Genomic DNA, 27,082 nt, shown 5'->3' on the forward strand with positions numbered 1-27,082 from the left:
GTTCTACTCTTACTATATTAATCTGTTTCTTTCATAGAATTCACGATTTTAAATTTGTCTACTTATACCTTGTCTCTAACTAGACTGTAAACTAGGTTTCCTTAAGGGCAAGGAACAGATTATTAAAACAAAAACGATGTATATATATTTTCTCACGGCACCCGCGTGAGATCAATATTTGGGAATAAATAAAAACTAAATAGTTAACTGAATGAGAGCATCATACGACATTGTTTTTGATTCAGTCTCTTCTCACCTAATCTTTCAAAGCCTACCAGGGCCTCCACTAAGAGTTTCGGGTGGGAAATCTGCACCACTACGGGGTACGCAGCACAACACCCTGCCCGTATAAAACCTGCGTCTAAAATTACTAGAAATAAGACTGGTTCAGGCACGACCGGGCTGCGGTGGGCGGGGCGACGTGCTGACGCTACGCCACGCTCCCTTACCGTCCTGCCTCTTCGCCCCTGTCCGCACTGTGACGTTTCCAAAGAGGAACGGAGCGTAAACAGCGCAGGGCATTTCGGGAGCGGGATTGTTTCACGCAGGAAGCAGGCTCCATTTTAGCGCCGCCCGCCGTCGCCATCTGTTTCTCTTCCCTCCCCCTTACCCCGCCCGTATCTGAGCCTCAACGGGAAAGCTGGGCCTAGGCCGTCGGAGGCTGGAAAAAGGGAAGGGGATAAGGGAGAACGGAAAGAAGAGGGAAGAAAGGGTGAATCGAGGAGGGTGAGTGGTAGCGGCCAAGTGCGAAGCACGCAGCTCGTTGGACGGACTGACGGACGGGCGCGTGCGACTGCTGCCGCGGCTGCGGCGCCCGCGTGAGTCGCGTCCCGGCGGCGGTGGCGGTAGCGGCGGCGGCAGCAGCGGAAGCCGGAGGGGAGCAATGGCGGCCGACAGCCGGGAGGAGAAAGGTTAGTGCGGGAAAGGTGACGGGCGGAGGCGGGGTCGGGAGTGCGGTGCTGGAGCGGTGGTCGTGGCCGCCTGGCGGGGGTGGGGAGTTTAGCCTGTCTGGCGCAGAGCTGGTCACCCCGGCTCCCCCCACCGACACACTTGGACTCATTGGCGGAGAACCAGGCCTGTCCTTTCGTCCTCCGTCTCCATATGGCCTAACACTTCTTTTCGCACAGGATTTTTCTTTGATCCAGATTCCACTCCTGACTTTCCTTTTAGCTGTGTTGGGAGTGGCTGAGCAAGGGCTTGTTCAGAGTTGCAGGCCCCTGGGCTTATTTCCTGGTAGGGTTATGCGGATGTAATGCGTATTTTCCGAATAACCTTTTTGTTAGGCCAAATTTCAAAAACCCTTAATGCCACAATCAACGCTGGTAGTCTAGTTAAATGAATGTGTTTAAGTGGTACAGGTGTATTATTCTCCAGAAATAGCTACAAATAACTAAAGACTGTTACTGTTAAATAGGAGAAGTGGCAAGGATAATCCCGTTTTGTTCCTAGAGTTATTATTTTTGAAAGCATGATGCTTGAAAATATAACTATGCGACTTCGTAAGCCTTTCCAAAAAAAAAAAAAAAAACACCCTGACAACCATTCTGCTAGAACGTGCGTAGCTCCCACAGGGAGGGTACAACCGGGAACAAATTATTTGCAAGTTACAAGTAATGGAGAGTTGGAGGGAAGAACCAGTGAATGTCATCTTCAGAGTGGTCTAGATTGGATACTGCCTGAAGATCATTTTCAACCCATAGATTATCATGATAGCCTTGCAATAGTTCTACTTGATGAAAACATTGCAGAGTATCTGTACTGTATCTCTCAGGTCTCTTCTATATGGCTAGCTCATTTGGGCTGGGTATCTTTTAAGTGGATTCTAGAATCAGTTTGCATTAAGCCTATGATCCTCCTAAAATTTTCTGGTTGCTGGCTCAGGAGAGTCTTTGTTTTCAGTGAATTGTTCTTGGATAAGAAGAGTAAGCTTGGAGAATGGATTATGTTTAAGATAATGACCTTGTCCTAAATAATTTCATTAATTAGATTATAGCAATTTGATTCCCCCCCACACCTTGAAACTCCCCAAAGTTCCCACTTTCTTGAGAAATTCAGAATAATGTAAACATGGGTGGGGGAGGGTATGGGGTGAGTAAAGGAAACCTCTTTTTAATAGTAAAGTGAGAAGATCTTAAGCAACAAGAATTCATTCAACATTGGATGGCCAGGGTGTAATTTATGAACTATATGTATGGAAGGTTTGGTGGTTGTGGTAGACCAGATTAACCAAACACAAAAATGAGTAATTGAAGATGCTTAAAGTCATAGTGCAGACAATAATGCACATTGAAGAAGAAAAATGATACTGGCTTAAAGGATTTATTTTACAAATAGATTTAGTGATGATGGTGCAGTTTAAATACATGAAGTTTATTACTGAGAGATAGTAATGAAATCTATCAGTGCTACCTATGATGACTTTCCACCTTTTGGAAAGGGTTTTGCCTTGTGTTAGTTATCAAGTTTCTTTTTTTTTTTTTAAACTTAATTTCCATAACTGAATTTTTTAAAATTCTGATATAAGTGCTTATATTTTTTAGTTTATAACAAATATTATTTCTGGTCAACATAGAAAATAGCACATACCTACTGGAAGTGACATTTATTTAATTTCTAAAGAGTTCTGATCTACAACATGCATCACTTGATCATTGTCACACCCATGATTATAGATAAAGGATCAGTATTTGACTCATCTGTCTCTTAAACAATGCAAAGTGGGAATATAAGTACTTTAGTGTCATGAGTTGTACAAAACATTAGAAAATTTGTAAAAGATGAACTCCCTAAGAATCGTAGTAACACTGCAAACCTTAAGTCCCTTCTTAAATGATTCCTCAAATGGTTTAAAATTTGATTAAAAAAAATGAGTGTAAGTTGCAAAAATTTGCACTAACTATATTTTATTTACCAGAACAGTTAGACTGTCATGGAGTTCTTGAATTATTGAGCTTTGTGTATGAGCTATGTTATAAACACATTAATTTCTAAAGTGATTCTATGATACTCATACCTAGAAGCTGAATCCTATATAACCGGACAAATTGTCAGCTCCCTGTGATTCCTGTGGTGATTATTTGTTAAAAAAGTGGATTTGAAAGATGTTGCCATGTTGATGTTAATTAACAGTAAATACATTTTTCTTTAATGAGGAAATACACATCTTTTCTGTCACCATAAACATCTGTATAAATTTTATTGCATATACTTTTAGAGTTCTCTATAGAGAACATTTTTTAAAAAATTAATCCAAAATGTATATGTCCTTCCACTTTCTAAAGTAACTTGCATTCCACATTACTAGAGTGGAAGCTTCAAGAGGGCAGGAAGTATGTTTCTCATGTTTACCCTGAATCTTTGATGCAGTGATTGTGCCTTGAAGCTGAGGCAGGAGGATTTCAAGTTCAAGGCCAGCCTGGGCAACTTAGAGGCAGACCCAATCTCAAACTAAAACTTAAAAAAAAAAATGAAGAGGGCTAAGGATGTGGGTGAGTGTTAGAGCACCCACGGGTTCAATCCTCATTATCACAAAGGAAAAATAAATGACTAGTTATATGATGTGTGAAATATAAAGCCCAAAGTTGAGGTTTGTTACAAAAACAGGAAAGCACATGAAAGTATGTTGTTACACACACATATAAATCCTTAAAATACAATTGTCTATCCAGTAACTTCAGTTGACCCTTTTTGGAAGTTAGAAATTTGAATTGGGATGGAGATCCAAGTTTGGACTTCATTCTCAGCCGTGCCTGTAATCCCAGCCACTTGGGAGGCTGAGACAGGAGGATGTTGAGTTCAAAGCTAGCCTCAGCACCTATGAGGTGCTAAGCAACTCAGTGAGACCCTCTCTCTAAATAAAGTACAAAATAGGGCTGGGGATGTAGCTCAATGGTCAAGTACCCCGAGCTCAATCCCTAGTACCCAAGTAGCTGAGAAACCAATGTAAAATGTACTTTGCAAGATAATACAAGGGAATGTTCCAGGAAATCGTGCCCCCTTGCCAGACCCTGCAACTAAGTAAGTGAATTGAAATAAACAACAACAACAAAATAATGTACTTTGGTTTGTGTAATATATTTAACCTCTTTTTTTTTATTTGAGTATTAAATCTTGGTCTATCTAATGCTAGACCTTGAAATAGTCTCCCCCACCCCGTATCTTGTGAGACCCACAATCTTCAGTGATTAGAAAAATGACTTTGTTCCAGATAAAGGTTAATTTTCTACACTTGAAGTTAAGATTTGTGACTTTCTTGGGCCAGGAATTTCAAAATTAAACTAAATTTCTGGTATAATGGAGAATGAATTAAATATGAATTCAGAGTTATGAGATTTTGTAGCCTTAAAGGCTATACTACTTTGAAAAGCAGTTCACGTTTTCCTAAAACAAAAATCCCACAATTAAGCAACAGAAAAACCTTTTAGTATCTTTTTAGTCTTAATAAACTCTAAAAATAATGGGTTTTGTTTTTTTTATTTCCTTGTTTTACCTCCTATACTTGGAAATCAGTATCTTCATCTCAGACTGTTTGCCAGTAGTTGGTGAAATTAACCAAGATTCTGCTAGCTTGTTATCAGTAAACGTAATGCAGCGCATAAGCATAAAATACTGTGAAAGTAAAGATTAAAGCTAGCAGTCTACTTTTTTAAAAAATTGAAACAACATTTTAATTTAGTTACTTTATTTATTGCGCTACTGGGGATTGACCCAAAAGGAACTTCACCTCTGAGCTACAACCCCAGTCTTATTTTCAAGGCAGGGCTTAGACTGGTCTCAAACTTTAGGTGCTCTGCTTCAGCTTCCTAAGTTGCTGGGACTATGAGGTGGCCTATACCACCTCACCTGGCTGAGGCATTATTTAAAAGTCAGGTAATTCCAAATAAAATCTGAACTGGGTGTTTCTTTTTTTTTTTTTTTTTTTTAAAGAGAGAGTGAGGAGAGAGAGAGAGAGAGGGAGAGAGAGAGAGAGAGAGAGAGAGAGAGAGAATTTTTAATATTTATCATTTTTTAGTTCTCGGCGGACACAACATCTTTGTTGGTATGTGGTGCTGAGGATCGAACCCGGGCCGCACACATGCCAGGCAAGCGTGCTACCACTTGAGCCACATCCCCAGCCCCTGAACTGGGTGTTTCAATTGAGAAATTTGGAAATGTGACAATAGTGATTGCATTCTGTTAGTGCAGCAGATCCACTGGAATAGAATTGTCTGCTTTAGCCTTCTTCCACTTTTACAAAGTACAGTCATTGGCCCTAAAATAACATTTCAATCAACAGTGGACCACATATGTGATGATGGTTCCATAATATTCTATCAGTGATGTTGTACCTTAGTCTATGAAGATGGACACTCCTGCCAATAATAAAGGATGTGTAAACCCCCTATCTTTGAACCTAATAGGCTTTTTTTATAATTACCTTTGTGAATAAAATACTATTCTGAGTGTTGGGATCTGTCTGGTCTTTTCTGTGTTAGAACATAGACATTTAGATTCCTTAATCACCATGTAAGAAATACCCCTACCCTAAAACTTTCATAATAGAGAGTTGTCATTGGAGAGAAATGTCTAAGATGCTCTACCTATTTTTAGTCATCCCAGCCTAGACCCTAGCCAGACATGTGAATGAGCAAGTCTTCTATCCCCAGTCATCTGACACAACCACATGAGAGAACCCTAGTTAATCTCCAAAACCACGAGTAATGAAAAATGATTGTTACTGTTTTCACTCACCAAGTTTTGGGGTGATATCTTATGCAGCCGTAGATAATTAGGGTACGCATGCACTTATTTTATCAAAGAAAGAGGATTTGGTTTTGCCTTCTGGACCAGGATTTATGTATCATGTAGCCTGATCATTGTATAATCAAGAGGGACAGGGTTTGTTAGAATCTGGTTGAAAAAAATGGCTCAGAAAAAAAGACACCTTAAGTACACGCTTTCTACTTGCAGGACATACATAAACACAAGTCATGGGCCAAATTTGTTCAAGATTTAGTTTGCTAATTTGTGATAAAACCACACAGGTTTATTAATCTAAGAATAACATGGATAAAACTATGTACACCATCGAGTGTGGATGCTACTGATGATTTTTTAGTATTTTTTTAGTATTAAGTAAATTAAAACATAACTATTACAATGTAGGAAATACTGATGTTAGAACATTCTGATGTTCTAATTTGAAATTAATCTGGTGCATACTACCTTTTGATGTTTGCATTTGTGTAGTGCCCTTTATATGTTTCTTAAAAGTGTGTTTAATGTTCCTTCATAAATGACTATAGGTTTTGGAAGCCTGAACTTGCATCCATCTGTACTAAACAACTGTATTTGGTCAACTTGAACCTCTGTGCTCTTTCTTTATCTGCAAAGTAATGAATGATAAACAGTTCTTAATTGCTTCATATTATGTCTATGTGATATGTGTGAAAGTGCTAAAAGTTCAAGTGACAAGATATTTTATTAAGTAAACATTGGTTTATATTCGTTACATTGAAAAAGTCTGTAGTTGCTTTCTACAACTATAACCAGTATCTGAATTTGAATGTTTAAACTTTTTTGAGCAATATACTCTTTTTTAAAGGATAACAATGATTTAAACATGCTGCTGAAATTTACCATAATTTTTCTTTATTTAGCACATAATATATAATTTCATGTGAATGTTCAGGCTTTTTGGGTTGATATTTCTAATTGAAATCAATGACTCCATGAAAAGATGTGTGGTATCACTGTATTATTTGTTTTTGATAGTTTTTCAGTTTTTCTTTTTGTCTTTTACAAATGTATTTGATTCTGTCAAGACTTGTTGATTCCACTTTCTTTACTGATAGAACTGTGAACCAATAATTATTAAACATTTGCAAATTTGTTTTGCTGCTATCAAACTATTTAACGTGTTTTTATTTTTACCAGATAAAGCTTAAAAATGGTACTTGCCACCATTCAGATCTTGAATTTTTTTTTTAGTATAATACAAATCAGATGAGAAAAGCCTTTTTTTGTTGGGCTTATCTTGATTTTCAATTGCATTTAAAAAATAATTGAACAGAAATACAACTCATAAAATATACATTTTAAGAAAACGGTGAAGTACAGATTAGTATTTATACCTCCCCAAAAATTATGTGTTATGCTATTCTAAACAGTAATTTTCAAATATCTTTCTTAAATAGAAACTTACCATTTGCATTTTCTGTGTAACCTTGTTTCTCTTCTTATTGCCTGTATTAATTTTTGAGGTATCTTCAGTCACTGTTTATTTCCCCTTTGGGGAAATTTGAAAACCATTTAACTTGACTATAGAGTCCAAGCTAATAAACCTGACTTTGAATGGGTTTTGCTTTTTGGCTATAGCCATAAATATACTTATTTTGTCTTATGAGTTTCATAACTTTATACATCCTTTTGCCACTGCTTAATGTTAAAACATTTACCATTATCTTTAGTGCATTATATTTAAAAAAATCAATTGAAGGTGGCACTTATATGTATTTTTAATATTGATTTTAGTACTGTATTATGGGGTAGGGAGACAAAACTGAGTTCCACTTTTTTGTGATCATTGACTGTGTCAATGTAGTTACAGTTGCTTTTTCTGAACAAATGGTACTTTTATAGTCTATACCAGCAGGATCTAAATTTATTTGATTGTTTAGTGTACTAGTAGGTTTTTTTAGCTTTTTAATTGGGTATAATTTCAGATAAATAGAATAGCTATAGGAATATGACAAAGAAATTTTTTATAAGCTTCAATCACATTCTGTAAAGGTCAACATTTTATCTCATTTGTGTTTATCTCATGCTTTCTGTCTTCCTCCATCTCTCTCATTTTCTCCGTGTATATTTGTGAATATATGCACACAAGCACAATTTTTTCCTTGAGTATATTTCCTGAAATTAAGAATTTTCTTAATTATAGTATTATCAAAATTACAAAATTAACATTGATTATCTAATCTACAAACTGTTTAGATTTCATGAGATTTTCCAGTTACTTTCAGATTATGGACTGTGTTCAATTATGTCTCTTAATCTCTGTAAATGTATTTGAAAGTCCTTTTTAAAAAAATTTTTAGTTGTAGATGGACACTATACCTTTATTTATTTATTATGTGGTACTGAGTATCAAACCCAGTGCCTTACATGTGCTAGGCAAGTACTGTACCACTGAGCTACACCCCCAACCCTAGATGCCCTTTTATTTTGATGCTTCTTCCCATGGTTAAGATATTGTATTTTGTATAGGAATGTCATAGAAGTTTTTCTTATTCTTAGAGCATTATACCAGAAGGTTCATGATGTTGATTTGTCCCATTACTAGTAATGCCAAATTTGATTACTTAAACAAGTTGGTATTTACCATTTTTTCATGCTTTATGAGATGTATATTCCTAACTTTGTAGACTAGAGCTCTGTACTAAGTACATATACTTTGCTTTCTATAGAAATTTATTTTGTGTCTTGATCTGAAATAAAATTTTCTTTTAAGGGTTATGTTCTTAAGTACTCAAATGCTTAATGATAATGATTTTTCCCTAATTTTAAAATTTATTTGCAGATGGAGAACTTAATGTTCTAGATGATATTTTAACTGAAGTACCAGAACAGGATGATGAACTTTATAATCCAGAGAGTGAACAAGATAAAAATGAAAAAAAGGGTATGTGATATTTCTATTATTATTGTCAAAACAACAGTGTAAGTAGAGGAAATAAAATTTCTTAAGAAAATGAAGGTGCTGAAGGTGCTTTTATAACTTCTTTTTGTAGTTCATAAAAGCACATAAACTGTATTCCACATAACAGAACCTATTCCATATAAGTAATTTATATTTTTTAAGTATACAAATTTAGTTCAATAATTAGTTTTCTTTTAGATTAATTCTAGAATAAAAATATTTCAGAAGACATTGTGAGTCTGTAAATCTTTGGTGAAATTAATGGAATGCTTTTATATGTCTTTTAAAATTGTATTTTAAAGGGTCAAAAAGAAAAAGTGACCGAATGGAATCTACTGACACAAAACGACAAAAGCCTTCTGTCCATTCAAGACAATTGGTTTCTAAACCCCTAAGCTCATCTGTTAGCAATAACAAAAGAATAGTTAGTACTAAAGGAAAGTCAGTCACAGAGTATAAAAATGAGGAATATCAAAGATCTGAAAGAAACAAGCGTCTAGATGCTGACCGGAAAATTCGTCTATCAAGCAGTACCTCCAGAGAACCTTATAAGAGTCAACCTGAAAAAACTTGTCTACGGAAAAGAGATCCTGAAAGGAGAGGCAAATCTCCTACACCAGATGGTTCTGAGGTAGTAAATATTATTGCAATTATAAAACAGAAAGCAGTTCTTTTTGAGGCTTTAGAACTGTTTATTCATCTTGACTTTGTCTGTTATGTGACTGCTGATTCCCTTTTTCTTTAAACATCAGAGAATTGGGCTTGAAGTTGATAGACGTCCAAGCCGATCCAGCCAATCTTCTAAGGAAGAAGTGAACTCTGAAGAATATGGCTCCGACCATGAGACCGGCAGCAGTGGTTCTTCTGATGGGCAAGGCAATAACACTGAAAATGAAGAGGAAGGAGTGGAAGAAGATGTAGAGGAAGATGAAGAGGTAGAAGAAGATGCGGAGGAAGATGAGGAGGTGGATGAAGATGGAGAGGAGGAGGAGGAGGAGGAAGAAGAAGAGGAAGAGGAGGAAGAAGAGGAGGAAGAGGAAGAATATGAACAGGATGAGAGAGACCAGAAGGAAGAGGGAAATGATTACGATACTCGAAGTGAGGCCAGTGACTCTGGTTCTGAATCTGTTTCCTTTACAGATGGTTCTGTCAGATCTGGCTCAGGCACAGATGGATCAGGTACACTGTTTTATATGTAAAATTTTTAAAAATTTTTTTAAGGAACTGATTGGTTTTGTTCTTGAATGTGTTAAAATTAAAGGATGCGTTTTTGAGGTTATAGGGAACATGAATAGGATAGTTTTGTGATTTTGTTGTATTGTTGCTAATTGTATATTATTGGGTATTAGCAATATATGTGAATAATTTTGAATAAGATTTGCATCAGTAAAGGTATTCTCAGCTACAAACTGGTTTTATTATAAATTAGCACAAATCCAGTTGTTTATGTGGAAGAATTATTTCAGCTTTCAATGTGGTGTTCTTATAATTAATAATACAGTTGACAACAACTTGTTTTAATATTGATGTACTTGAAATATATTTACATGAAAGCCTCCCACAAGGTGTTACAACATTTGCATGGTAGATCGATCCTAGATTTCCATTATGCGGCAGCAAAACCAAACAATTTCTTCCTCTTTTTTCCTTGGGATCACAAACTTCATCTGTACCTCTGAGTTGACAGAGACAGGGCTATAGAGGGCTGAGGTGTCAAGGTTTATGATGGAGGAAAAAAAAGAATATAAAATTTTTGTGAAAAGATTGGGTAAGCTCTTTTGTATCATCCTTCCTCTACTTCTAATTGATCCATGAGACAGAAATGTTGTCTGGTTGATAGTTGCAGTCACTAAGCTGAGGGGACTCTTTCTTTGAGGGAAATTTAGAGGGTACAGTAAGAAAGAAAGGTCAGAGTACTTGTAGACCCCTGGGCACTGTATAGTTTTGGCCTAATGGTTGTATTATGCCAGGTGTAATCAGATTTGCTACATAAGCAAAAGGTACTAACAATTAGAATATAATAGAAATTCTTTTTTGAAATGTATTTAATTTCATTATAGTAGAATTTTTGCCATTGATAAGTACATTGTTAGTAAGTTGTGCTCTTGATAGGTACAAATATTAGAGCCGATGGACAGCTAAAAGTGTTTTCAGCTTTTATTCATTTGAGTTTTAGGTTTTAGAGTTTAGACTTATTTTTAAAGGGTTAAAAATTAGTTTAACCAAATAGATGAATAATTGGATTTGATGTAAAAATTTCCAGAATCTTTCTTCCCATTATGCATCTGCAAACTAATGGAATATGCATATTTTATATTTTATAATGGATAGGGAATAAAATAATACATCAGTAATATGAATGAATGGCCTATTGTGGCAAGTGTGTGTTTTCCATCACCCACAGAAGTAGACAATATTTTTCTCTTTCTTCCTTTTCTTGCTTGTTGCTTGCTCATATGCTTGTACTAGTGATTGAACCTAGGGGATCTCCCACTGAAATATATCACCAGCCGCTTTTATTTTTATTTTGAGACAGATTCTGCCTAAGTTACTAAGGGTGGCCTCTAACTTTGGATCCTACTTCCTTAGTTTTTGGAGTCTTTGACATGTACCACTTCGCATAGCTGAGAATATTTTCTAAATTTCTTTTTGCCATCTCTGTTAGGAATATTTATTTCTTAGTCTTGAATTCTGGTTAAGTCAAATAATATGAACTTATTTTTAAATGGGTAATATCTGAAATAATTTGAATTTTAAATGAGTTTCAAGATAAGCCAGTTGTATATTAGGTGTTTGATAATACTTTTCAAATTGAATGGCAGTCTATAATTTTTATAATGAATTGCTATTAAAATTTGGTTAAAAAAGATACCTGGCTTGAACAATGGTATACCTGTTACTTAGCAATTTTGAGTGGCTGAGGCAGTAGGCTTACAATTTTGAGGCTGGCCTCAATCTTCAGTAACTTAGTGAGACCCCATCTCAAAATAAAATGGACTGGAAATGTACCTCACTCATAAAGCTCCCCGTACTCAATTCCTAGCAACCCTGGAATTCTTGTTTTCCTTATTATTGGAAAATTCTAATTAGAAAATCCCTTATGCTGAACCTGTTTTAGATACTACATAAATATGCAGGCAGTTATTTTTCTTATAGTTTTTCTTTATAACAAAATAAAGGATAGATTTGGAACTCCTTGATTAGGAGATGTCAGATTTTAATGAAATACAAGGTATCATAGTTTACTTGTAGTTACTGTAACATTTCTAGACACCAGTTACTTTATCTGTATTTCCTCAGAATTATTAGTAATTTATAGACTACACAGTAGTTGATAATGCATTGTTAGATGAATGTTCTTTTGATCTGAGAGTAATAATTGAGGCACAGGACTGTAAACTTCAGTTACTGATGCAAAAAAGATGAAAGTACTTTGGAGATTTCTTATTTGTTACCACATTTAACATTGTATAGAAACAGTAGGGCAGGATTTTCTGTTTCCAATATTTGTTCTTCATTATCAATAAGAAATTCTTTTACTTGGGACCACAAGGCATTCTTTTTAAAAAGTCAATAAGAAATATTACCCTTAAACTTACTAATTCCTAATGCTTAGAATCTTGAAAGGAAATATTCAAGGAGAAAATATAATCGTTTAAAGAAGTCCCTAAGCTAGCTAATAAACCTATGACTATAGTAGTAAGGTATCTTTTGCTTTTGCTCAGTAAGAATAGAGTTTAGGGCTTATAATCCCAAGTCAAAAGACCATGAGTCTAATGTTTAGCTGCTCAGGAACTATTGGACCCTGGTCAAGTAAGAGATTTCCTCATGTATAAATGAGAGAAACTCATGAGATTGCCCTGAGGATTAAAGGAGATAGTATATATTTAAAGCTTAAAGTAGTTAGCTGTGGGGTACTATATAGTAGGATATTGTATGGATGATCAACAATTATTTTTCAGCTTCCCATTGTTTTTATAAAAGTTGTTTGTACATTTTCTTTCTTCATACTACTTATCTCCCAACTGAAGAATGAAGGAGCTTATTATTATATAGTTAAAATGGCAAGAAACATAAGAGCTTTCTATTTTAAGTCTTCTTATAAAGTTCCAAATTAAGCTTGAAATTGTTCTTACAGGATGGGTTATGCATACTTTTTCTGTCCTCTGAAGATTCCCGCCTTTCTTATAGTAATACATAGATTGTATTACTTTCATTAAGATTTTTAGATATAGCCAGCAGCAGTGGTATAATCCTGTAGTCCCAGCAACTGGGGAGGCCAAGAAAAGAGGATCTCAAGTTTAAGTCCATCCTGGAGAATTTAGCAAGACCTTGTCTCAAAAAAAGAGGGCGGGGCTTGTATGTAGTTCATTGGTGGAATAAATGCCTCTGAGTTCTGTCCCCACTACCCTAAACCTCACAGATTTTAAGCATGATTTTAAATTAAATGAGAAAATAAGGAATCCAGGGAGAAAATTGTTAGAAGGAATGGCATTGAAGAAACAAATGTAATGAGCATTGGCAACAGAAGGGATTATGTAAGACCTTTGTGAAAACCAGATATATAAGGATAACATTCTTGTTTGAATACCTGTGTTAGTTTTCATTTTATATTGTGACTTTTTAAAAACTATTGTTTGGATTTTTTTTTTTTTTAGATGAGAAAAAGAAGGAAAGAAAGAGAGCTAGAGGCATATCACCAATTGTTTTTGATAGAAGTGGAAGCTCTGCATCAGAGTCATATGCAGGTAATATTATTTTACTTCTGTGATTATATCTGACCATTCTAATGTAATCTGCTTTAGAAAGTGTGTGGAGGCTGTAGTTTAGTGTGAACTTGTTGATGTCTATTAGTATTGATTTTTGGCATGTTCAGTGTAATAATTCTAGAGGAAATTAAGCTTTTTCTTATTTTAATCCTGTTATGTTACTGCTTAAGTGGAATTTTCACTTTTTTTTTCCCTTGGAAGATGATGATTCAGTGACTAGTTTTCTGAGTGGGAAACTGTTCAAATATATTTTTAAAAAATTTCAAGCAACCCAAAAAAACAAAACACTCGTACACATTGAGAAATACTTTTTTTGTGTGTGTGGGTGCGCCAGGAAGAATAATTTGTCTTGAATGAGAATTTTATGTGACAAAGACTGTAGAAATTTTGTCTTATCTCTATTAAAGCTCAATCTGAACAAATGTACTTTGGCTAAATACAGGTTCAGAAAAGAAGCATGAGAAATTATCATCTTCCGTTCGTGCTGTCCGAAAAGGTATCATTTAAATTTGAAATTGTTTTCATTGCATGCTTCATAAAGTCATTATTTTGCCTTATTGGTTCTCCATTAATAGTTGTTTTTAATGTAGTAATGTTCCGATATATTGAGTTAGGAAAAAAGTATCTTACCTAGTAAGGTCCATGTTTCATGTCCATAGAAAGCTCCATGTTCCTGCATATTACCAAACAACTAAGGATATTTTAGTTTTGGACACACATGGTGAGATGGTGTGGGGGTGTGTGTGTGGGTGTGTGTATTTTTTTTTTTTATTATTATTTCTATGTACATTTAACAACTTTAGTGGATTGGTATCAGTATTTGATAAAAAAGTTTATAAAAACTTCATCATAACTTAATAGCTATTTTTATACTATAATTACTGATCTGATATATCGGAACATCACTAGATTAGGTTTACCTTCTTGCACAGTGCTGGTTGTCTTTTCTTAGCTTTGCTGTATTATGTATTGTGGCTGAGCTTTTCAGATTGAGTGGGTGATTGTTGAGTTTTAAAAGTTTAGTTGGGTTCTGGAGGTCTGATTTTAGTACAGTTTAAATCACTTTGTATGATAATCATCTATGGGTAATCAATTTGGATTTCTTTTTTCTTCCTCCCCTCCCCCCAGATCAAACCAGTAAACTCAAATATGTACTTCAGGATGCAAGATTTTTCCTCATAAAGAGTAACAACCATGAGAATGTGTCTCTTGCGAAAGCTAAGGTATTGTCATCAGTTCTGCTTAAACTGTCCTAATCCTGAAATTTTTAAATTGAAAGGTAGACTTGACTTATCTCCAGTGTAATAAGATACTGTGATTTTCATTAAAGCTTTAAAGATATACAGCCCATTTGCCTCTGGGGTCTGGTTTATTGCTAGTTAGGCAACTAATGGTAATGATTTGAGGAGGCACAGTATTCAAGGTTGAAGGACTGTATAATTCATACTCTTAAAGGACTATTTTTATTTCTATATCCAGTTGCTAATATATTGTACTAATACTTGTAAAAGTTTCTTCAGTTAATAGTTTTTGTTTTCTGTAGATGTTTTTGTTATATACCTTGAGCTTTATAAAGAAAACATTCCTTTATGGAGATTTGTTTTATTTCTTAGAAGTTAATTACTTGCATTTAGAAGAAAAGGGTTAGTTTTAAAGTCCCACCCAAGACTTTACACAGATATGCCTGGTTCCTATAGGATATTGTGAACCTAATCTTCTTTTTAAAGAAATCAAAAATATATTTTTGTGTTACACTAGCTATTGTAATGTTTTGCAGTTCAAGGTTTAAATTGAGTAACAAGATGTTCAGCTAATCATCAAAACATTATAAACATTTTTCTAACTGAATTTCTATTAGTATTAATATTCTGTTTCTAAAAGAAGTCCAGGGTTACCTGTAAAACTTTGTAAGCACATGCGAGTACACCAAATATTCCATCTAGCAATAATGTATTCTATTATTCAGTGTAAGTGGAATTAAGGTAAAGTAAATTAAGCACTTAGTGTGAGTTAGAAAATGTAGTTTGTGTGAGCTAAATTAGCTCTTGTCTTACTTTATCTCTTTTTATTTTTCATGAAGAAGTATTGGTTAAAATATTTCAGAATTCAGTTTGTTTTAGGTGTATGTAAAGATATAGGCTTCAGTCTTTTGATACATAAAAATTTGAACTTAGGTAGAAAAACTTGAAAAATATGAGAATTTTGACAGAATTTCATCATATGGTTTTATTGATAATAATTTGAAATTATTTAGTTTAGGTACATAATTTCAGAAAGACAAACATACAAGTTGTGATTAACCTTAAAGTGTCATGTATTTTACTATAGTAAATGGTTAATGATTTTAAAGTAATTTTGTGTGATGTTTTATTATATAGACTCCCAGCCTATAAAATTTGTCCCCCAAATCTACTAGTTCCTTTAATGATTTTGTAAAGTTGGTGGTTTTATCCATATTTTTTCTGAGTTTCTCATGATCTATTCCTACATTATTTTGACAGCTAGTGAGTAATTCTTTATTTAATATAGTGTTGAGTTTAAAACATATTGAAATCAGTAACCTTGCTCTTTTGTAACTAACTGGATTTACTATTAATTTGTGGTCTTTACATTGTTTTTGTAGGGTGTATGGTCTACACTCCCTGTAAATGAGAAAAAATTAAATCTTGCATTCAGATCTGCGAGGAGTGTTATTTTAATATTTTCTGTCAGAGAAAGTGGAAAGTTTCAAGGTAAGAATAAAAATAATTTGGACATAAAGAAACATTAATTGTATTAGCATCTTCATATTATTTTGTGATATGATTCCCTTAGGGTTTGCAAGACTTTCTTCAGAATCACATCATGGAGGATCTCCTATACACTGGGTACTTCCAGCAGGAATGAGTGCTAAGATGCTGGGAGGTGTCTTTAAAATTGACTGGATTTGCAGGTAAATTTTATCGTTTAGTGTACATAATTAGAGTTGCCATTGTTTTGAATGGGCTACCAGTTGGGAATGTTAAAATTCAATAGTAATTTCATTTAATCTTTCATTCTTCCTCCACCCCCTTTTTTTTGTGTCTTTCTTAGATTGATAAGAATCCATGAATTTTAGAAGTGTTAAAAAAATTAAAAACAACTTGCTTGTACCTCACTGCCTTTATTGTCTAATATCGAATGCAAAGATTTATTTATTGAAGAGTTTTGTGTATTTCAGTTGCTTAGTTTGTTGGCATGTTTTTGTAAATTTAATGCACATGTCATTGTGGAATGGGAAAAATAATTACTCTGACTTGGCTAATAATTTTGGAGATGACTGATTTAGTTATGATCAATTGGTGGTTTTTGTGGGTAGAACTTTCCATGTCTTGTTTAGTCTTTAATTACTAAAATAAATATTTTTGAAACAGGATTAAGTAAGGCTTAACTATTTATGAGAAAAAGGCTTATTTGAACACTGAGTTATTTACCATTATTTTGCGCATAAACAGCTAATTATGTAATCCAGCTTTTCATGGCATGCACAAATCTTATTACCTGTAAAGTTGGTACAAAACACTATATGAGTTCTTTGTTATAAGTTGACCTAGGGTCCTGGATATTAAACACAGTGGAATAATTGATTAAGAAATAAGAGGAAAAATTGCTATTTATATCAGGAAAGCAGCATGAGCATGGAAACAATAGTGGGGGAAATGTAGAAGTTGGATAGGGACCTTTTTATGTGTATGGGAGGTAGACAGGAAGAACAAAGGATAGAGATGAAAAGTAGTATGGACCATCCTCAGCTATGTATAGTGAAGAATGATGAAGATACATGGGTAATGATAGAATAGAAATAGTGTGAGGGTGATTGTTGAATAGCCAAAAGCTATATGCAAAAGAATACTTATCCCATCTTATTTTCTATGTAAAAATATTAAAGTCATCTAAATTTTCATAAATAGGAAATTGGTTAAGTTTGTGATTTATTTCTTAAATATAATATTATTATAGAAAAAATTGTTCATTTACCAACATAGAAAGATAAAACAAATAAAAAATGAGATTTGCCAATATCCCTGTACTCCACTGCCTCCCTGGGTTTTTATATATATATAATTTGTTAGAAATTAGATTTGTAATCCTAAAGTATGTGACAATTTTCAGGAGAAACGAGTTAGTGATGATTCTTTAGCAGAGAGATATTTTATTATTATTATTTTTGTATGTATGTAAGAGTAATTATAAAGCCAAAGGAAATGTTGGTGATATTGTAAAATATTTGGAGATAGTGCTTTCTTGGGGAAAGAGTCAAAAATGATTATTCATTTTTAGATAGATTGGAGCAGGTTTTGTTTGAATGTTACTTGTATTAACCTTTATTTTCTCATTGCTGAGGAAATATTTATTTCTTAGTTTTCGAAGATGCTTTTCATTTATTAACTAATTAATCTTTCTTATTCCTCTTCCTTAACTTATTGGCTATTTTACTAGTTTGAAACACATAGGGCAACAGAAAACATAAAGATAGGCCCAAATAGTTCATTGCACTAATATTGTATGTAAAATTTTGGATAGAAAAGCTTTTGGGCTCTTAATTGTTTAATAATAAATTATAGGTTTGTCAAGAAATGACATTGTAAGTAAGACTTTGATTTTAATTTTTTAATCTTAAGTTCTGTTAAGTGTAATTTGAATACTTAACAGTTTTGGATGGCACTTGATATTTCCTTGGTATAAGTACCTTGAATGTTCCAAGTTAAGTTTTCTATATAAAATGAGAATTACATTTGATTATCCCAGATATGAAAGAGTTAAACTTTCATGAGTATGAATGCTCAGTGCTTTGCTTTAATAACAGTGATTGCTAGTAATATTCTTTCTTTTCAGTTATGGTAATCATTAGACTTTTATTTAAGTGCCTTGTGGATTTAATCATAACTCAAGTTTTTGGGGGGTGTAGTTCAGGGACTACTTGCATCAGTAGTCTCTGATTATAAAATGTAGTCCTGAGCACCACCACCTCCGATATGTGTTAAATTCCTAATGGCTTAGATACTAGTCACAGAATAAATTTCAGACCAGATAAGAAAGGCATAAATAATGACCGACTTCAAGTTGCTGCCTGGATTTAGCTCAAAATAAGGGTTTGCCGTTTTCATTGATAAACTGGCTGAGATTTAAACTAATTTGTCCAAACAATGAGCAAAATGAATCTAGTTAGAGCCAATGCCACCAAAGAATCTCCAACCCAAATGATGCATCTGGGTTGACACATGCTTTTACTTTGGATCTTGGGCATTTTGTTGCTAATAATTGAGAATTTCATTCAGTAATAATCTGTAACCTTCCTATATTTTGTTGACTAGGTTTTCATTTATTTTTTTCTTGTAATTGTTTTAAATTGGTAGGTAGTTTAGAAGAATAATCTAAAAAAAAACAGTAGGACAAAATACAAATAAATATGGAGCTCTGCCTCTGGATGTTTTGATCTTTTGATGTGTTATTAAAGATAGTCTTTCTACCTGGAATAAAGGTTGGGGAGAATTATCTGCTATTTATCTTATTCATCTTTGTATGCTTTTTTGTTGAGCAGTTTTGTTTGTATTGTAGGTAGAGTGAAAAGTTCATTAATTTGATGTTTGTTTATGCATGAGTAAAACCTTTATCAACTGATTTTTTTAATTGGCAAATAACAAGTACTTATTATATGTCATCTTTGTGTTTAGCATTGTGCTAGGTTGAAAAAGAGCTATGAAAATACTAAATTATACTTTAAAAAAATTTGTTCTTTTTAGATATACATGACAGAGTGTAATTTAACAAATACATACATGGAATATAACTTATTCTAATTAGGGTTCCATTCTTGAGGTTATACATGCTATGGCGATTCACTGATCATGTACTCATATGTTAACATAGGAAAATTGTGTCTGACTCATTCTACTGTCTTTCCCATTTCCATTACCATTTCCTTCTCTTTCTTCCCCTTTTTCTTATCCAAGTGAACTTCTATTTCCCCCTTCCACTCCCCTTATTTTGTGTCAGCATTCACATATCAGAGAGAACATTCATCCTTTGGTTTTTTTGGGATTGGCTTATTTTATTTAGCCTTGGACCTTCCTGTGATGGAGAGAGCTTAGATCCCCCAACTTATTAGTGTTTAAATAGGTAATGCCATTTAGTTTTAAGTCAACAACATAAGTACAAATGTAGCATATGAAACTTCATAAATAATTTGTTGTACAACTCAAAAACCGTTCTCTCAGTTGTGAATACTGACTTATTAATGAGGGAGGACATCTTAGTCCTGAAACCCTGAACTAAGGAGAGGGAAATTTGTATTTCATTTGATATTAAAGCCAGGTTAAAGTTCAATTTCATGTTAGTTATTAAGTACAAGTTTTTGAATACACAAGGGATATATTAACTGTTTTATATGTCATTTCATTTGCAAACTACATAAGCAACAATAATACAAATAGTTATATCCTCATTTGTAAAATGAAGAAGCTCAGGCTGTTGACAGAGAGCTGGGATTTAAACTCTAAATTGTCTTGGTTCTTAATTAAGCCCATGCTCTTAAACACTCTACAAATGGTCCTTGACTTACAGTAGCTTGAATTTTTTGATACAGTTCTGTAAAATGATAATCATTCAGTGGGAACCATACTTCAAGTTTGATTTTGATCTCTTCCCAGTCTAGTGATATTCAGTACTCTTTTATTATGTTAGATAGGTTGGTGAGCTGCCAGCCAGTGATGCCATTGTAAGAGTAAACAACTAATACTCTACATCATATTCATTGCTAAGCTATATTTGGTAGACCGGGAGTATTAAATGTATTTTTGATTTGAGATATTTTCAGTTTACCAGGGTTATTAGGCTTTAATCTCATTTAGGTAAAGGAGTAGCAGGACATGGTGGCCACACACTTATAATCCCAGTGACTGAGGTTTCTGAAGCAGAAGGATCACGAGTTTGAGACCAGCCTTAGAAACTTAATAAGACCCTGTCCGAAAATTTAAAAAAAGAGGGGGCGTGCTGGAGTTGTAGTTCAGTGGCAAAGCACCTTGAGTTTAATCCCCAGTACCAAAAAAAAAAAGGGCAAGGAACATCTATTTTTGTTTTTTGAGGAAACTGGAGCTCTTTGAAGGGGATATGCAGAACTGCTGTGATTTTTAAAAATTTCAGTCACATTTAAGTCACAGTTAAAATAGGGATTCACTACTGTAGTAGTGTAAGGTCCTTACTAGATTACACAAAAGAAAGTAATTGATATTATTTTGTATTTAGGCGTGAATTACCCTTTACTAAGTCGGCTCATCTCACCAATCCTTGGAATGAACATAAGCCAGTAAAGATAGGACGTGATGGACAGGTTTGTTGTTTTGATTAATTCTTTAAAAACATAAATTTAACCAACTGCTTTAGAAATCTTGATTGAAGGATATTTTAAAACCATTTCTGAAAGAAATGAACTATAAAAAATTAAGGAGAAATCTTACTTGGAGTTTATGATGATTTTTAACTAAGAAGACATCTATGTTGAAATATAGGTTGCTTTATGTAGTACTTTCATTGATAAAATTAAAAGGAAAATGATTGATGTGGCATGTTTTTAATTTTTTTATAATATTGTCATTTTTTAAACAAATTCTACACTTGTATAACACATTTTAGAACGGCCATTTAACATCTTTGCTGATGTTTTTTGAATAGAGAGTAGGCTTCTGCAAAGACACAGATGTTAAAGTCTAAAAGAGTATGTAGCGATGTAAATAGTGATTTCTAAACAAACCTTTGACATCCTCATAGCTTTCACAGATAATACTGAATGTTTCATCCTCAGAAATGAAAATGTTGGTAATTGAAACTAAGACTAAAGTTTTGAAGTTATGATTAAATCTGCTTTGTGGTTAGTCTATTTCAGTATATTAATTGAAAATAGCATTGACTTTTTAAAAGCCTGCAAGTTTGTCCGCTTTTATAATTATTCTGATGTATTTCAGTGCATAATTATCAAAGTTGTTGGCACACACACACACTAACATGTATTTTTTCTTTACTGTATTAAGATTGATGGCTTTGTCCTGATGTCTTTGTATTTTACACAAAGAAATATTCCTTTAATTTTAGAGGATGATTATTAAAAGAGTTAAGCAGTAGCATTTGTGTATTTTACTGTGAAGATTCTATACTTTTAATTTACCCTTCATGAAATACCTTGAGAAGGTTTTCTGAATCTTTTGTTTAATACTTTTTGAAATTTTACTGGAATCTCATTATCATCAGCCTTGGGAAGGAATCCTTCAAGTCAAGTTTTGTTCTTATACATCAGGAAAATGCAAGTCTTAAAAAGGGTTCTCCTGTTTTTGTCTTAAAAATTGCTACTTTCCTATTCCAGGAAATTGAACTTGAATGTGGAACCCAGCTTTGTCTTCTATTTCCCCCCGATGAAAGTATTGACTTGTATCAGGTCATTCATAAAATGCGTCACAAGAGAAGAATGCATTCTCAGCCCAGATCAAGAGGACGTCCATCCCGTCGAGAACCAGTCCGGGATGTGGGAAGGTTAGAAACGTTCTTTGGACTGATAATAGGCACATGTATCAGGATAACATGATGGAGGAATATGATTCGTCAAAAGTTTTTCCTGCGGTAAAGAAGAAAGAGAAAATCCTCAAATCAAGCTGCATGGACTAGTTTGTGGCTTCATTGAGGATTTCACATGGTCACCTTGGTCTCAGTCATTTTTCAAGAGGAAAATGGGGATCTTACCTTATGCAGAAAAAAATTATTTGCTAAAGAGTGATAACCAGTTTAGATTAGTTAGTACTCTGATAACACAGTACACAAGTGAAATGAGGTAGGCATTTGTTGCTAAGAACAGGCTAGAAAGGAGGAAGAGGCGGAAGTCTTTATTTGCAAAAATTGTTAATATTTTGTAAAAAGCCTTTTCTTTCAGGTGTGTCTCTGGATAATCCTTATCAGATATGGGACTTTTATAAAGGATCACTAATATTTTTTCAGAAGATGACGCCTCATTTAGAGGATAAAATATTTTTAAGTTATTTTGATATTCAAGAAGAGCATTATTGGGACTGTTTGAAATTTTGTCACCGTGATGTGTTAACCCCATTGCCAAATATTCTCTAACATGTACCCAGTGAAATCATACATCTTGCTGAGCTTCTGAAAACAATAGGTTCTTTCCAAAGGGAATCAAGTGGCCCTGGGAGACCCGGCAACAAACCAAAACGAAGGGCTGTTGCTGTGTCTGTTTACAACTTTTCCAGATGCTGGCAGTACCGGTGGACTTAAAGTGTTTTTTAGAGGATCGCCATGGTTATTGATCACTACTTTATGAACTTAACAGCATTTTCCAGGAAAAGGGGGTTTAACTTGTTACAGAATTGGAGAGAAGTCTTTGCAAAGGACTGATTTAAGCCCTTCTACCCAACACCTTCCCCTGTATAGATTTGCATACAGCTAAATCTAAAATATTCTGCTAAAGACTATTGGATATGTGGTTGATGGGATGAAACCTTTGGTTAAGTTTCCTTTTGGTGGAAACATCCTGCGGTAGGTACAGATAATACAACAAGAGCCCCATTTCTTTGAGCTTAAAAAGGACACTGTCGAGTAGGTAGGAGGAAACCTGGCAGAGCCCCTTACTTTTGGCCTAAAAGGACTGAGCACCAAGATGTCTTTTGAAGTTTAAGCTAAGAGGTTTCCTGTGCAATACAGTTTATACAAGTGAAGTTTTTACCTCAGTTTTGCAATGGACTGCAAACTATACTTATTACACCACTACACCTTCTCAAGCCTGCCAGGGCCTCCATTTATGTATGTGGCTTACAGCTTAAAGTCAGTAGTTGGACTACTATATGAACTGTTACTATCATGTTTTATACCGGTCGTAAATGCACTCCCCAAACTACAAGAAAGCGGTATGTTTATTTTTTAAACCAGCTTTTAATTTTCATAGTATTTATTGTAGATTCAACTGTTTTTATTCTGTTGGGGGGGGGTTGGGTTATTGCACTTAACTGAAGTTTGAGTAAACTTGTGTTGCAAACGTTAATAAAAGCAGTCAGTGTTCAGAGAAATAGCTGAAAAACTAGTGATGCTAGGTTACTACAATTTTTATTTGACATTAATGTTAAAAAGACAAATTTACTAAATATTTTGGATTTTTAAAAATTTTGTTTAGCTCTTTATTAATGCCAAATAAATTGCAGTGTATTTTATTATGTTACATTAGCCATTAAGATTTATGAAAGACAATAAAGAGCAGCCCTCTGCAAACAGTACAATTTCACCTTATAAAGAATATACTTTGAACTAGTTTTATGAATTCTGTTAAAGCTCATGAGCATTACTTGCGATTTGTTTCTGGAAAAAAAATTTCCTTAATTTCTTAATGTTATTAAATATAGAATAAATGCTATTAAGAAATATTAAGAAATTAGTTTTTCAAAATACTAAATTTTATTTAAAACTTACTCCTGTACAGTAGCTGTTTCTAAATATCAAACTTTCTGTATGATCATATGAAAAGTGTAATTTTGTGCAAGGCAGAGGGAAAATATTTATGCAGTTTTTAATTTTGTTTAGACTTAAAACTAACGTGACATTAATAACTTAAATATATAGATTTTAGAATTACCTGTTGTATAATGATGGTATGCTTCTCCCACCCACCCACCTTTCTTTTTCACCTGAATGGTGGCTTTATTTGGGAAAGTGTTTTTATTGTTAATCTGGATATATTTGATTAGACATCTAAAATATGATTTACATGTTTTGATCAGATTACTCTGTGGCTGTCTCATCATAGCATGATATTGCAGAGAATGCCTACTTCCAGTGGTACTTTCAAGGTTTGGTTTATAGGACATAATTTGAAATTAAAATTAAGAATTTTTAAGATAATCTGATTGCCAAAAATTAATGTTATTTAAAGGAAGTAATGGGCTATTCTTTGTACTTATCTCTATCAAAAACTCTTGCTTTGCTGTTTGTTCTCCCAGAAGTTTTTGGTTTAATTTCTAATGTGTCTAATTTGTGTAGGCGTCGACCAGAAGATTATGATATTCATAACAGCAGAAAGAAACCAAGGATTGACTATCCCCCTGAGTTTCACCAGAGACCAGGTTAATATTTTATAATCCTGCAGATATTTGACTTAAATTATTAAAACAAAACAAAACAAAAAATTTCTGTCATAATCCTGTAGTTTTAAAAATGAAGAAAATTTAAGACATGACTACTTAAACATTAGGAAATATTTCTCATTAGTAATTCTTCCCCTGCTCTGATAAGATGGCTTAATCTATTCCAGTGTGAGTCATCATAATCTCTTAATTATCCGAAATTGCTAATTTTGCAAAAATGGAAATATATCTGCACACAAGTTCAAGATTTAAATGTAGTTAGGGTAAATAGTGACTGTATACTTTATTATGTTTTTTGTTTCTGTGATACTTAGTGTTTTATGTATTATAGCTTTAATCGGAAACTGAAGTTATATTTTATTTTTTTAAATAAAAAAACTTCGTGATTTTGCAGAATAATGGAAAATACTTGGTCTGTAATCTAAATGCAGCTTTCAGTTAGTCTATTCTTCACTGGAATTTTTATAAAAGAATTTTTATTCAACAAAGGATATCATATTTAGAACACAGTGGTACACTTTTAAAACTAGCAATTTGGGACTTGGTGTTAGCAATATAGTACTCTTCTATAACAAGTGGCTTTTGATACAAGCCTTATTCTTTCCTAAAATGGGGTCTTGTGTTGCAGTAGTGCAAGTAATTTTTTCCCATTAACATAGCCACTCCAACATTTTATTCTTCACTTTGCTGGCTTCTTACTAAAAGAAGCTGGGAAAAAGGCTGTTTTTTTCTCTTACTACCATGTTTTTTCCATTTAAAATATATACATTTTTGCAACTTTTGCAATTTGTTTCCCTCCCCTTTTGAGTTCCCATTTTTTAAAACATCTGTGGTTTACTTAGCAAGACTTGTATGTATTCAATGTGAAAGGTAAACATTTGCTTTAAGAAAAATCCTGTTACAGTTTCCTCAAGATAGTTCCTCTTCTCTTTACCTTTCCTGTGGTACACAATGAAGAAATTTTCTCTATAGCAGGATTTGGGCCATGAATGTAGAAGATGTACATGAAAACCCCTCCACTAGTTTACAATTCTGTGATATTAAATTAGGTACTGCCTAGATTATCATGTTATCTAAGAAGAAATTTTGAAAATGGAATAAATAATAATAGTATCACTTAAAGTACATATTTTATGGAAAGAATTAAAACAATTGGTAAGGAAGGCTTAATTATAGTGCCATAATAAAAATATATAAATTTGATTTACTAAAATGCTTGATGTTTGAACAGGGTATTTAAAGGATCCACGATACCAGGAAGTAGACAGGTAAGTTGGGTTCACTCTTGCTTAGCTTTGAATTACATTCTTGGAACTAGTTTATGAATTACCTGAATTTAGTTTCACAAATCTTATTCCCAACAGACGATTTTCAGGAGTTCGCCGAGATGTATTTTTAAATGGGGTAAGCATTACCTTTTATATATTTAATGTAGATAAAACCAGGGTCTGGTTTGTTTTGTAGTCCTGGGATGATTTTTATTCATTATTGACATTATCATGTTTTATTTTAGTCCTACAATGATTATGTGAGGGAATTTCATAACATGGGACCACCACCACCATGGCAAGGAATGGTTTGTATTCTTTTTTTTTTTTTTTTTCAATGAATTTAATTTACAGTTCCTAATGCTTTGAGTGTTTACTTGTAACATGATGGTTATAGTTATCTATTAAGAGACTTAATACAAACTTTTGCTAATAAGTAAATTGCATGCTGTTTGTAAAGCTGTAGACTAATGAGTATATTGATTTGTGTTAACAGTCTAAGCATAATTGAGATGTATAATAATAGGGTATTATGGTTAGTATAAACTCTGCCTACGTTCAGATATATTCTTTTCTCTAACCCTGACCTTGAACAAGTTTCATAATGTATCTCTTTCTCATCTGTAAAATTAAAAAAATTCTTTGGCTCATCAAACATATTTTATACTCTGTACATGGCAGAGCTTTCTTTAGGTATACAGTGGTGAATGAAATGGACATTATGCCTGTTCATTTATAGCTTAACATTTACTGAATAGTATCAGTCTCATAGGATTGTTGAGAAGAAAAATTTGCCAGAGATATCTAAAATTTAGTATAGTGTCTGATATAAACTTAGTTTTCTGTTTAAAGTAAGATTGATTAAATCCTGATAATTACTGTTTTTTAATCATTTCCTTTCTTTAGGAAAATTGGATATTCTTCTTAGAGTTTATTTTAAGATATAAGGGTTAACTGAAGTGTTAATTTCCAAGAAAGGAAAACTTGGTAGTTTAAGTGGCTTTTGTTTCTTATTTTATTTTAAGTGTTATATTATGTGACCTCTTCATCTGATTTTTGTTCCACTTAAGATACAGAATTTTTTACTACATATACAGATATGTGGATCATGATAATTATGAGATTTCTTTCCTTTGGGGTCTATGAAAATGTAAAACTAAAATATTTAATATATGAGCTTGATACTATGAAAGTAACTTCTGTACTTTATTCATTTTG

The 27,082-nt window shown here is 33.5% G+C and overlaps 1 protein-coding gene across 4 annotated transcripts in view; it reads left to right on the forward strand.

Moving 5' to 3' along the window:
- Positions 1–777: 777 nt before the first annotated feature.
- Ythdc1 (YTH N6-methyladenosine RNA binding protein C1) overlaps positions 778–27,082 on the forward strand; it is a 30,355-nt gene continuing 4,050 nt past the window's right edge. Inside the window, exons 1-15 of one of the 4 annotated variants that reach the window (XM_005331706.5) lie at positions 778–911; positions 8,561–8,662; positions 8,983–9,311; positions 9,433–9,859; positions 13,339–13,428; positions 13,892–13,945; positions 14,578–14,672; positions 16,073–16,181; positions 16,264–16,381; positions 20,713–20,797; positions 21,824–21,990; positions 24,493–24,575; positions 25,828–25,864; positions 25,937–26,000; positions 26,110–26,172. In XM_005331706.5, the coding sequence (XP_005331763.1) occupies positions 884–911; positions 8,561–8,662; positions 8,983–9,311; positions 9,433–9,859; positions 13,339–13,428; positions 13,892–13,945; positions 14,578–14,672; positions 16,073–16,181; positions 16,264–16,381; positions 20,713–20,797; positions 21,824–21,990; positions 24,493–24,575; positions 25,828–25,864; positions 25,937–26,000; positions 26,110–26,172 (1,851 nt within the window). In that variant the 5' untranslated portion in view covers positions 778–883. The remainder of the gene's footprint in view (positions 912–8,560; positions 8,663–8,982; positions 9,312–9,432; positions 9,860–13,338; positions 13,429–13,891; positions 13,946–14,577; positions 14,673–16,072; positions 16,182–16,263; positions 16,382–20,712; positions 20,798–21,823; positions 21,991–24,492; positions 24,576–25,827; positions 25,865–25,936; positions 26,001–26,109; positions 26,173–27,082) is intronic. The other 3 variants (XM_005331707.5, XM_021730654.3, XM_021730655.3) reach the window with 3 other exon arrangements.

This window comes from Ictidomys tridecemlineatus, chromosome 9 (genome assembly GCF_052094955.1).
Source record: "Ictidomys tridecemlineatus isolate mIctTri1 chromosome 9, mIctTri1.hap1, whole genome shotgun sequence".
Classification (NCBI taxonomy): domain Eukaryota; kingdom Metazoa; phylum Chordata; class Mammalia; order Rodentia; family Sciuridae; genus Ictidomys; species Ictidomys tridecemlineatus.